The sequence below is a fragment of the Anas platyrhynchos genome, chromosome 1, assembly GCF_047663525.1.
Source record: "Anas platyrhynchos isolate ZD024472 breed Pekin duck chromosome 1, IASCAAS_PekinDuck_T2T, whole genome shotgun sequence".
NCBI lineage: Eukaryota > Metazoa > Chordata > Aves > Anseriformes > Anatidae > Anas > Anas platyrhynchos.
Window position 1 is genome coordinate 52,948,097 of NC_092587.1, and position 14,194 is coordinate 52,962,290.

The 14,194-nt window shown below is 36.7% G+C and overlaps 1 protein-coding gene across 1 annotated transcript in view; it reads right to left on the reverse strand.

The window, feature by feature from the left end:
* The window catches only part of ACSS3 (acyl-CoA synthetase short chain family member 3), a 66,398-nt gene that overhangs the window by 13,626 nt on the left and 38,578 nt on the right, over positions 1-14,194 (reverse strand). Inside the window, exon 10 of the mRNA XM_027451335.3 lies at positions 2,535-2,630. Coding sequence (XP_027307136.3) covers positions 2,535-2,630 — 96 coding nt within the window. The remainder of the gene's footprint in view (positions 1-2,534; positions 2,631-14,194) is intronic.

The window sequence follows — 14,194 nt, forward strand, 5'->3', positions numbered from 1 at the left end:
GGCCTATGATAAATGGAATTGAACAACATGAAATGACTAAACCATGGAAAAACAGGGACAAATGGTTTTGACAGACTAAGCTGACATGGGTTTAAAAACATGCGTTTTGAAGTCTGCCCAAGCAAAGAAAGCTATGTTCAGCTGGAATTAAACTAATACAAATAATCTTACATTCTGTATTAAAAAGTTACAGAGGAAATGGGGAAAAGAGGATGATAGACTTTTCACTAAAACCCCGCTAAGAGTCTTATGAGTAATATCATATATTATCCGTCCAAAGAACAGAAAAATCTGTAATTTACTAGTTCTGGATGAAGCCACTCCTTCACAGAAAATGATATTTTTTAAGTGACTGAAGAGCCTGCTGGAAGTGACAGCTCAGCACACAGACACAGGCAAGTCAACCACACCAGTTTTATAATTCAGTGACTTGGGATCTTTTATCTTTTTAGATGTTGTGAGAAGATGGCAATGTTACATTTGGAGAATTTAGACTTAGAACACAGAAAGACCCACAGAAAGACCCACACAGAACCCACTCACCTGTATCTTTCAATGCTTTCCCAACCCCCAGCTTATTTTCCTGTTTTTATTATATTAAAGTAAAATGTAAACAGTTTATTTTATTAGGGTAGGAATTCCAGCATTTATTCTCCTTGCAAGCAGAGTATTTCAAAATACAAAAATACAAAAAGGGGAGGGTGGTTACTGTACTGCTTATTCTTGAATTACTGATGAACTGACAGTACTTCTAAATGTAGGACTTACTTCAGTTTGTGAACAATGCAATGAAATTATCTAAAAAGATTCAAAGAAGTAAATTTATTTCAGCAGTATGACAGGAAGGAAGTCTACTTAAGTAGACTTTTTAACTTTCTATTTACATCATAGCATAAATAAAACAAAACTTTTGCAATGTCCAAAAATCACTACCAGTTGTATAATCTAAGAATACAAAATCTATCTTCTAATGCATAAGGCATAAGAAACTCTTCTAATTAATACAGTAACAGCAGCCAAAACATCAAAACAGATGTGGGTGACAGCAAGACAGCTGTCTGCACAGAGTAATTTCAGAAGATCCACTACTTAATGAATGGCTGCATTACAGGACATAATTGGCCTCAAACCAATAAGCAAAAAAGATACAGTTATTTCCTAAATCTTTAGTGTATTTCAGTGCTCATTTTATTTTTCTTTTCTTATTGCATGTTTAAGATATTTCCTCTGTTCTGTTTGAAGGAATTCCTTCCTTACACTCGGTGCCATGTTTCAGAAAATTCAAGTGTAATTTTTATATTCTTGCTACTCATATATCTTGGGGCAGGACATTTTCTAGCATGTGTCATACCTTTTTCCACTCTTCCCTATTTATTACAATTGTAGACGAACTTCACAGCTTGGTTTTAATGCTGTTTTTAAACTAATGTTCGTCTTCATTCTGTAAGTGCTAGAACCCAGAACAGCTGCACGTATTTTCTTTAATGTTCATTTCCATTTCTTCCATCAATTAGGAGAAAAAATGGCTAAGCTTTTTCTGCCCAAGAATGTGAGAACCTTTTCTGAGGACAGTTTGATCTTTAAGAAATGTAATTATTATTTGGACTTCAAGTAACTCTTTAGAACTGTGTTAAGATCAGGCTTCCCAAGTATGAAAATATTTTTGCATTCTTAATCTGTAGCTGTACCCTCTACAAACAAATAGCTTCCAGACAATGAGCGCTCTCCCTTTTACTGCTGGTTCATAACCTAGCATTTTCCGATCTGGAAATAAAAATGCTCTACAAGTACTCAAAGATAATGTGCTTAAAATCAACAGGGGAGGGGAGGGAAAGGGAGGGGAGAGGAAGGGAAAGGGGAAGGGTTCATATCCTTGCCAGGTTACTTGTTAGTTCATTAGTGACACCTTTGTGGAAGACACAGATGTCACACTAAGAATTCCCTTTGTGCACTTCAGGATACTTCTCATACAAAACTGTAGCACCAAAAGAAAATCTAATCAATAAGTCTCTGAGACACAGTTATTTGATGTACATCTTCCAAAACAAAACTATTTAGGCTCTGAAAATTGAAAATACAGGTATGAAAAACATTCCAAGTGCAAGTTACAGCAGCAATTATTTGTCTAGTTATCATTTCCTCTTCTGTTGATGGTTATGACTAACATTTTTCCTCCCACTGTGCCAATACAGTTTTACTGCTGCTTCTCATTTAATTCTGTGCAATTGTAGATAAAGCCTTAAAGCACAGTATTTTTTTCATATCTTTGTTATATCCAGTTTATAAGTATGTGGTAGCCCTTTTATATAACAAAAGTAGGAGTAGTTTCTCAACATTTTGGAGAATTACACTGAATTTCTTAAGCACAGTCACATTCCACAACACAAAAAAGGCAGCTTCCTATTACAAGAAGGAGGAAAATGTGTTAGCAAGACTGTAATTTGCTTTTCCTATGAAGTCTTAGATTAAAGTGCGCTTACGCAGGAATATAAGCAATATCCTTTTCTAGCAGCATACTTTTAGCACAGTCTTACCATTGTATCCTGGTACTGGTTTTCCTGCTTGCCCAGGTGGAGGCGTTGTAGAGTTTCCCAAACCAATACAGGAAGCAGTAATTGCAGAACCAGATTCTGGTAAAAGAACACAAATACATCAACCAAGATTGCTTCTTGTGTCATTGAGTATTTATTGTTTCTAAGTTTTGCTTCTGGTTCAGCGTATCACAATTAAAAAAGAATTAAATAAATGTGCCAGACAAGAAATGGAAGATTGAGAATTCAGAAGCTTTGTATTTGTTATCCAATAATACTCATAGTTTTATCATTTCATCACAGAAATCTGCATTCTTCACAGGAGAGCTTTTGCACTCCATAGGAGACAATCAAAAATACAAGCATTCAGCATTACACCTTTAGATTATTCTGCTATGGGTATGATGTTATACTACACCAGTAGGAAACTGCCTACAGCAAAGCCATGACAGAAATACTGTGTATGGCAGATGTATTTCAGAGGTTGTTTTTACAAATGAATATCTTTGGAAAGAATGAATTCCAGAAAAAACATCAATCCACTCTTGACTGATTATCTTATCACTGTAGGGCAGTGATAAAAAAGTATCCTTAGTTCTATTGTGGAGCTGAAAAATTCTACACATTATGAGGTTTGGAAGGTAAATAAACACAAAATCTCCACAACAGTATTGGTCAGGAAAATCATAAAAAAGGAAAAACTTCCCAAATTTTATTGTAAATAATGCAGAAAATTCAGGAATACCCCTTTTAAAATCCTGGAGGTCTCACTAGCATTTCTTGGTGAGAACTATTTCAGGCAATAAAAAGATTCAATATTCGAGAAGAAATAAGGTAGAGAAGTCAGAACTAAATTTCATGTTGCCAAGGAACGCTGTGAGGAACGGGAATCAAACAGCTCCAAGATTTTGTGATCATAATCCAGCTGCATTCTCCTCCATCTACAAACATTAAAGTTTTACTAATGATAGTATATTAGAGTTTTGTTGTGCTTTTTGTTTATTTATTTTGCCAGAAGACAAATAACTGGTTTAAATAACTGCTGGTTTTTGAATCTTAGGAAGAAATTCATTCATCTAACTGCAGACAAATAACTTAAACACCTGCACTGTGTGGCTTTGCTCCCTGTGTGGTGCTCACTAAAAGCAAAAGCAAGTAGGTCTGGAATCCCTGCTGCACTTGTCACATAAAATACCTTCTTCGGACAGCACGAATATCCCCAGTAGTGCCTACGCCTTCCTAATTATCCCCACAGTTAGGCAGCTACAAAGTTCTCCCTTCTCACCCACCCCCCCTTTAGAAAGCTCAACTGCACATAATGCATTTATACTACAAGAGCTATTATTAAGAAAGAGGAATAAAAAATATATTGTCATATAGCAGAGTCTAAGTTTGAAAAAAAAAAAAAAAAAAACACAGTTCTCCTTCCTTTCCCTGTAAGAAAAAATAGAGAAATTTATGCTGCAATAACTATGGGACAGGGGTGGGAGGGGGGGAAGGTGTAGGTGGCTGTAGATAATAGCAAGGACACAATATGGGGCTGGAACTATAAAAACACAGTTTTATCATTCTGGAGATGTCCCAGGTCATTTGGAATTCATAGTCCACACCATGCTTAAGTTTCAGCACAGCTAAGCAGGTTTGTGTTCAGCTCTGTATTTGGGCTCTGATCAGTTATGCCCAAACTTGTCTTCAGTTCTCTTCCATTAGCTCACTAGAGTTGTTTTTGCTGTGAATTTTCTCAGCTTCCACAGCATTTCTCTGCCACTTCAAAAGTAGTTAAACGATTACTCAATTGCTTAAAGGAGCAAGAACAAGAACAACACCACCACAAGTTTATGTAATATTAAGTTAGGTGTTAGTAAGTAGCTGAAAATTAGCATTAGCATCGCATACTTATCCTAGGGCCCAACTCCAGCTGCAGAGCACAGACCAAGAATGATCAACCCTCCATGCTAAAAAGTTTGCTTGGTTGCTTCCCATTTTCCATTGTTCTATTTTTTCTACATAACGCACATTTCCCACACAAACACTGATCTTGTTTTTTTTTTCCTTCCAAAAAAGCAGAACATCCAAGCTGCAGTTATACAGACACAACGTCAACATGTACTAATGTAGCCAGCAAGCAATCAGACTGAAAGCTGCAGGAAGCGAAACCCACAATCTATTCAGCAGTTTCAGAGCTCCGTATTTTGCACAGTACTGAAGTTACTGACCTCAACTTTTTCCCTTTTTTTTCCTTAGAGCAGAATGAAAAAATGCACATTCCTTAGAGAAAAGTGAATTGGAAAAGACAGTGGAAGGGACAATTTATTTTTGGCTGCATTGGCAGGAGAAGTGATGGCACAGATTACATCTTGCCTTACATATTGCAAGGCAAGAGCTAAAAACCATACCGTAACAGATAGATGAGAAAGGTATTCATCAACTAAACAGTCATTAGATTTGCTACTGAGAGAGAAGGAACACAGCACCATTGTAACCGGAGGCACTGATAAGATTTAAGAACTGACAGAGATTTCTCAGGAACTGACAGATTTCTAATCGCAGAGCTCTCAGTCAAAAAAACCCTTGGGGAAGAAGAGGGTTCTGTGAAATTTCTAAAATTTTGTTTGGATTTGTTTGATTCTTTGATACACTGCTAATTAAAAGAATACAAACCAGAAAGGAAACATGGTCACACTAGTTTGTGTTTCTACTTTTTGCAATACTGTGAATAAGACTGAATGTAAGTCCATTTATTCTAAACAAGAATCACAAGTTCTAAAACTTTCTGAATAAGTCTTTAAAATTGCTGCTGTTTCTTCTATTGTCTTCTCAATTACCAGTAGAAATACATTACTTCCATATTTACCCAGTGTTCAAATCTCTAGGGTGTGCATTCAATTCCCATGGGTCAATAAGTCTTTTTATATACATGAAAAAAATATGGCTTGTTGGTATTTGGACCAGATATTAATTAGGTGAGAATTAATTAGGAGAGAATCCCAGAAGCATCCACTCTTTATGTTAGGTTAACAGTTCCTGAATGTTAAAATATTCTCTTGCAAAACAGAAGCACCAAGGAGTACTGTCAGAGGATAGCATGCGTCTTTGTGCTGTACATTTCTTAGGAAATCAATGTGTATCTTTCAAGCAGGATGCTGAATTGAAATATCCATTTCCCAAACCAATCAGAAAACAGCAACCGCTTTCCAGGACAGCATTTTTCATCAAGGAAAAAACAGCCTGACTTGAAAGGAGAATTGAATAGAAAATCCTGCTGAAAAGAAATCAACATTGTTCAGAAGAAAACAGAAAAACAACTACTGATGAGAAATTTTTCTTACCAATTATGTATACTACAAGTTCTGTGTGGCCATTTTTTATATTTCCAATAAGCAAAGCTACTTAAGAATCTTTGTTTGAATTAAGTATGGTTTATTTACAATTAAAGTCAAGATTTATATGCAGGTTACAAGACATAGGTCAGAAAGTAAAAACAGCAGCAGTTTGAAGTAGGATAACGTGTCAAATGGACATTGTATTCCACCCACCCCTGTCTAAATGTGCACACATTTCTTGCTTGACTCATTTGTTTACAGTTGGAGATTCTCTGAAATTAATGTGGTGTCTAAACAGATTCCCAATACCGCAGTCTTTAGGAACTTGCATATTTTTAATGTAACAAATAGAACAGATGATCTGTCTTCAATCAATCCCTTCTGCACACATGTAAGGTGCTAGCCTTCCACTCCCTATGCAAGCAAGTCAGCAGCCCTCCAGCTATGGAAGGCTTTTCAGGGACAACTGGGTCATAAACCCAGTTTACTTCTTGCCTAACACCTTATAATGTGACAATGAAACAGCTATTTAGAAGAGCAATGTTTCACAACTAGTCTGGACATTGAAGTACATTCAACATCTGCTTTGAGTTATAATGGAGGGAATATATATACCTCTGAGAATAATGAAAAGCACTTCACAGAGACTTGCAAGACAGATTTACTGAGAGATTGTCTTAAAATCATCGCTGTTAAAATGTCCCAAGTCCCTCCTTACATCACTACTTTCAGGATAGGGGCTGATCTAAAGAAAACCACCCTCAAATTTCAAAGATGTGTCTCTCTCTTTATGTAAGAGAAAGGAGGAATTGTCATACATTAACACATTAACATATACATAAATGTAATAAACTAAATTCTTGCTGTGACAGTACTGTTTTCAGACATTTTCCTGGCAAAGTTGTCATTTTGGTCAAGTGGAATTAAAGGCATCACTGCAGCAGAAGACAGCACAGATGAAATGGAGACAAGGGTCTACAGAAGGGAAGAGGCTTAGGCAGTACCCATCACCATGCAGTATCCATCCACACAGCAAGAAGACAGCTCTGAAAACTTCCTGCACATGTTCCCTCCACACAGCGGTCATTTTAGTTATGCCAGGAAGGACAGAATGAAGAAATCAATAACGTACCAGGAACATGTATTCTCAGCATGTCAACAACTAATGGGCACCCAGAAACAGAAAACCACAATACCAGATGAGTTCTAGCACTCAAAATCCACATCACAGCATGCCATGCTGCTTCCTTATAATAAAACTAAACCCAACACATCACAGAAATATGTACTGGGGAGGACTCTGACATTCAGGGACCAGATCATTGATTGTTCATACAGACCTCATGTTCTTCATCCTTCAGCATATAACTCCGTACAACTGTCAGTTTCCCAGGTGATTCTCCATCATTAAAACCCAAGCCAGCTTCCAAGTCTCTGACTGCACTAACAGTAGGTGGCCTCACTCACAACTTCAGATTTAGCACTGTTAAGCCATGATAAATTATAGATAGGCACGTTGCTGGGCTGGTAGCTCAAGCACCACTTTAGTCTTATGCTCACTGGCCTTGGAAGAGAATTTCAGGTAATCTTTTTACAGTATAGCTCAGTTGTGCCTTCAGCAGACACTCAAAAACATCAACTGCATAATTTTGCAATAAAGTTTTCTGCATCTTTTCCCTAGAAGATACCTATATTCTCTGCAGAGCTCCAGGTTGACACCTAATGAAGTATTAACATGTAGATATACCAAGTACACTTGGCTAGTGCTGGGCATTTCACTACAAATAGTCTGATCCCAATTATCCATCAAAATTAAAGCAAGGACATGACACCTGGACACTCTTACCCCAGGACCACACACAGCAAAGAGGTACACAGGTTGGCTGATCCCAAGGGAGTGGGATGTGATACTGGGCTATCAGCTGGAAGACTGCCAAAAAAGTACGGTATAGATGAACCCAAATTGTCGGTGTACATTGATATCCAATGATTTTTACAGCCTCCTAAGGATAAAGGCTAGTGAAAATTGCTTTTTTAGATATACAATAATCATATCAATAAATTCTCAATTCCTTTTACCTATTCCTTCTTCAATATAACTTAAGCCTTAAGTTAACTGTAAGCCTCATGGAAAAACAATGGTATTGTTCACCTTGTTCCTCACATCCAAGTGAAAGTAAATTCAGCCTTTCTCACTGTGTTAATTTGTATACAGAAGCTTAAAAAATTGCGGAATTGCTTAATTTTCTCTACTCAGAAACTGTGATATATTACCTCCCAGAAAAAAAAAAAGTATGGAAAAGTGACATAAATAGGAAATGAACCCATTTCTAAAAGGGTGACTAAGGAAATCAAAAAGACCTGTTAATTAAGCAGACTGTCCAGTACATGTGCATTTGCACAATACAACAAGTGCCTGGCACAAAAATTTGCATTGTTTCTGGTTATGGCCACCTTCTATTTCAAGTTTTCCTTATTCTCCATATTCTTTAATGTACAGTAGGCATCAAGAATGCTTAAACAGGGCCATGCACTACAGACACCACACAAAAAGTGTTTACTGTCAGCACAAACAAAAGCATAGAGACAATGATGTGGCAGCCATATTCATTTTAATTATCCAACACATGAAGAAGGCTAATTTTGCAATTAAAATGCACAACTGGACAAGCAGTTGCACAGCTGACTTGATTTAAATACACAGCAGCACAGATCATGGAAAAACAAAATAGGTTCTCATCATTCTGCACCTTGGCTGTACATTCCCATCTTTCCTTTTTTCGAGCATGAATACTACCATGCTTTTATATGGAACTGCATGAACTGACAAAGATTTAAAATAATGTTCTTTCTTTTAGCTAGGTTAGTTCTGGGCTGACATTGTTCACCACACAGCCACACGCGTGCTAGGACTGGCCTCAAAGAAGGGGTACAAACATATTGCCAGAGATACGTCCCTCTTTCAGGGTTGGTTTGCACTTTGCATTCACCCAGGGTGCCAAGCTATTTATTTCAGTATGTTTCATCAAAACAGGAATAGAATCACATGTATTGTCTGCCCCACAGTCAATTTGTCCATTTAGTCTAATCCCTGATTCAGACTATCACTTTACATTTTAAATTACAAATGCAACAAAAGTACACATTTAAGTACTTCCATGAAACGAGCTATTTTTCTGGAACAAAGTTTTAACAACAACTACCTTACTCAAAGCTCATCTAGGTAGTTCCATTGGTTTCACTTTATTTCAGATTCTACCCTTCAGCTGTGTAGATGAATGCCTCCCACCTCAGCTGGGACACAATTCCCCACCTTAAAAGTGAATACTGCATTGTGTTGCAAGTTGCATGAATTAATATATTTTAATCTTTTAAACGAATGGGTAGGCATTCCCATATTATTAGACACGCATACAGTGCTGGGTATGACTGCTTCAAGCTTGTTTGCATAACCTAGGAATTATCACATTAATATCAACTTGACTGCAGAGCCATATTAATACCTGTACAACAACAGCTGTGCACAGCTAGCCAGAGGCAGAGTATTTGCCTCATTTCTTGCAGATGTACAGAAGCTTAGGAAAACCACAAAATAAGCTAAAGCTATTTGCAAATCTGAAGCCTGTTTCTCAAAAAATCCATTTGTTTGTAAAGTAATATATATTTTCTGAAGTGCCAGAGTTTCCATGCTTATTTTTAGAACTGAAAGTCAGATAAGAAACAAGTAATTTTTGAAGTATTTTCTAAATGTTTCAAAGCACTTGTAGGCATAATGCATCAATTACCATGAATACGTATTACACTTGTGAAGGCCAAATACTTCTTGTATAACAATTCTATTGCTGTATTTGATCCATTCATTTAAAAATAAAATCAAACCCCCAAACCGTTAGAATTCTCTCAAGTTTCTCTTTTATGATTTTATCCAAATACAGAACATATTTACAGACTGTGCTGTGTGGAGCAGTATCATACATACATACAAGACCTCTGAAGATTTCAAAGCACATCCAATCAAAATTGACAGTATAAATGTGCAAAATACAGCTTAGTTAGCTATATATATCAATTACCTTAGTTAAATGTTGGTGGACCGTGGCAATTATCAAAATTAAGTCCTCTAAAAAAGGAAATAACTTCAGTCATCGTGAACTGGCAAACTAGTCACAAAACACCTGAAGCTTATGCATTAATTTTGTAATAAACATACCCGGCTCCTTTGCTATCCAATGGTAATTTGGAATGTATATCTTATAACTTGCACATAGTGAAATGTGGTTCTGTGGTCATATTTTGAAGAAGTCAGATAGCATGTTTAAAGATGTCAGGAAATGCACTGAATTATAATATGCTTTCAGACTATAAATGAATTTCAGATTTTTATTTCCTTCCTACTGTAATATCATAACTGATACACGATGAAGTACTAAGAGATAAATGGAGGTTATAAAAAGTAATTATACATCTCAGTGCTAACAGTTTACTGTTTAATCGTTTGGGGAAATCTTAATATATTGTATGCATCGTAATACTACCAAGACAGAAAAGACAGATAAAATTGCTACTGTGCAATTCACAATATTTTTATCTTTATCTGGGTTTAACATCTTAGAAACTCCTGTTTGCTCTCCACTTTCACTGGGCAGCTCTAAATCTTGTAAAGGATTATTCCTTACAAGCAGTAGACTCATGCAGCTTCCCATGAGTGTTTCTGTTCTCAAATCATCAGAAAAAAAAAATCATCTACTTTACACTAATGAGGGCTTTATTCTCTGAGCTACTGCAAAAAAGCAGTTGCCATGCAACAAGAATGAGATCAGCAACCTGTAACACAAACTGGAGGTGCTGCCACAGCTTGTCTCCTTCGGGCACTTGAGGCTGCTCTATTCTCACTTAACACACTAGCTCCGAAAGGTGTCCCCTCTTCTTCATTTGCCTATCCAGGGCACTCTAAACGTTGTTCATGGATGAGCTCCGTAACTTAAGTTTGCTTTACAATTCTTTTATTCTCAGTCATCTCAACCATACAAATATATTTTTTAAAAGCAGAAAAATATGAATAATGCTTCATTCATATTAACGGATGCCCCTGGCTGCACGTGGAAAGGCAATCAGAAGTGATTAAGATTAATAAACACTGAGAAACTGAAGTCAAATGGGAACAGAAAAGCTTAAGGTACTTTCTAATTATTTTAAATTAGAAAATGTCAGTATACATAAGACAGAAAACTGAAATTGTACATGAGACAGCACGTTTGATACTGAATTTTTAATCAACACAGAAGAGGTGCTCACCAGCGGGAGGAAAAAAGAAAGAACACCCAGGTGGAAAAGAAAGAAAAGTGAATTCCCAGGAATTTAAAGACAAGAGGTACATGTTTTTGTTGTTTTGTTGTTTTTTTCTAATTATTTTTTTCAGTAGAAGGACCTGGTGTGCTTACTGGCTAACATGCTCAGAGTTCAATCAATTCCATAAATAAAAACAATAGATTCCCCCCCACAACTCTTTCACTGAACTAGTACTGTCTTTGCAATCTGGAATGTACATGTGGATTCAGGTCTCCCATGTCCCTTGCTGAAGAGGAGCTGTTTCCCCTCTCTTTTTCCCTCCACATCTGAATGTTAACATTACTAAAATACTGGGAAGGAGAGGCACTGACTGCTCTTCACAAGTTTAAGAGATTGGTTGGCTTGCCCAAAGCAATTTAGCCCAAATTACTTGGCTCATTAAAAAACTGAAGTTACATTAAATTATGTTGGCTCCTTGAAATTACATGAAATTAATAGAGTAGAGTAGAGTAAAGTACAGTAGTTCACTTGCCTGTGTTTCTCCTCTCCCTCAACTGACCTTGTAACAGGTGTTCATGTAATCCATAACATTATGCTCTGAGGCCTCTGCAATTCAGGGCTACATAGCTGCAGAGTTTTCCACAAAGTAATTCCCAGTTTTAAAGAACTGTTTTGTGAATTAGTTTCCATCAAAAGCTAAATATGATCCTAGTCTACAGGATACAAGTGTCTTTAAAAGCAAGAACAAAATGTTTTTCACTGAGGAACTATCTGATAACCTAAAACAGTCTGAACTCTGAAAGAAATCTCTGCCATCCATCTCAGCTCGTAGATCTGAGCATCATCTTCCATCTGAGCTCTAGATGCTTTGGTTACGTAACTCCACAGCTGCAACTCTGGCAAATTAAAAAAATATAAAAAAAAAAAAAAATCCAAGAACTGACTCTTTTGCTGCAAAAGAAACAGATATCTTTTGTTTAATTTGCCTTTCCTGTTGCCTCTTTCTCTGAAAATTTCATCATATTCAATGGACTTAAAAGCACATCTACGCAGTTTGTCCCAGGCAAAGCAGAGATGACTGAAGAACATTGTGCTGCCAAGACAACACAATAGAAACTGAAGACAGGACAAGACCATGCTGCTTGGAGACCACATTAATAAACTGTTCCACTTAAATAGTAGGAGGAAATAATTCATTGAAATATATTACACTGTGTATATTTTCATACTGAATTCAATGGTACAATTGTTCTGTTTGCATGGTCCCAATAAAATATCAGTACGACCAGTAGTCCTGTGGAACTGGCACTGGATCAATTTGCCCAGAGAAACTGTGGATACACCATCCTTGGAAGTCTTCAAGACCAGGCTGGATGGGACCTTGGTCAACCTCGTCAAGTGGGAGGTGTCCCTGCCCATGGCAGGGAGGTTGGAACTAGATGATCTTTAAGGTCCCTTCCAACCCAAGCCATTCAGTGATTCCATGAGAACTGAAAATGTGCGGTCTTCTCATAGTTCTGCCTGTTAGTGAGCCGACACACAGAACCCTTAAGGCAATCATATCACAACGTGAAGCAGCTGATTCTCCAACTTGAACCTCCTACATTTACATGCTCTGTAACTTAGATTCCCGTAGTATAAGTACACAACTGAAAAAATAAAATAGCGTCGTGTGTGTGTGTGTCCCAGAAAAGCACGTCTCTTGACTGGCCTTTTACACACTTCAAATTTATCCCTGAGTTTTTTCTTTGCATCCTATATTTATTAAGAAATGGAAATTTTACTTGCTAACTTCTAAAAGTGTCAAAAAAGGTATATGAGACTCATTTTATTTCTTTCTGCTACAAATACTGAATAGCTACCATGGAAGCAGCTAGGAATGTTTAACACAAGCTTTCAGAGCATCTGTGCTTCTGCAACTCTTCACACCTTCATTACTGTTGTTGTTGTTTAATTCTTGATTTGAAAGCTAGATCCAAAACCAATGTAATCCACATTTCTTTGTGTACTGAGACCACTCCAAAGAATTTGACACGGTGAGTATAACTTAAACATTGTTTAGGTTTTTTCAAATAGATTTGGCAAAGTTCCTTGTGAAGCTCCTAGCAGGAATACTGAAATGCAGCATCATTCTCTATAAACATCATCATACACAGAGAATTAAAACAAGGTATGAAAGACGCTTTTCTGTTTTCCTTCATGAAGATTCAAAAGGCCACAAAACATATGTAAATATGACATAAAAATCTATCTCTGAGCACAGAAAATTGTCTTCTAACACTGAATTTGCAGTGGCTTCCTGAATAGCTTGTGGTAGGTAAGATAGTTGTCTTTCTCAATTTAATGTCTGTCAGACTGGAATAACTTCAGTTACTTCACCATGGTGTTAAAAGAATTAATTTACTTGTGTTTGCACAATTACTTTGAAGATTAAAATTGCTATTTAAATACTAAGTGCCATTTTGTATATATAAGCAAAAATAAAACACCTGCACAAATCTAAAACAAGATTATCCTCTCCCTATGTACAGATGAGTACAGGATCAGAAAGGGCTGTTCTTTCATTCACTGCCATGTCTCCAAAGCAAACAGCAAGTGCTAAGCAGTCCATATTTCATGAAATCCTACATGCCTCTTATTGATCCTATGACATGCATTGCACATCTTTTAAGGTGTGCTTACTATATTTAGCACAAATATTCAAATAAAAAAGTGTTATTGATGAAGACGTTGACACAAATTAAAGCTGTAATCAATTGGGCTTTTCTGGTATAAACATCTTGAAGGCCTCTAATGAAAGCTTCTTTTCATTTCAACCGCTTCAATTCACAACAATTTAATATACTCCATAAATATTCCAAAGACAAAATGAAAGACTACCTACATTTCTAAATAGCCGTTTTACATTTCTTTGTCTTTTTTTTTTTTTTTTTAATACTTTAGCGTGTCAAACTTTCACTCATTTCTGCCTCCAAATAGTGACTCGGTCACCTCTGTTCTGCAAATCTATCTATTCCGTACTTATCTCAGTCATAAGCAAGGTAATAGAAA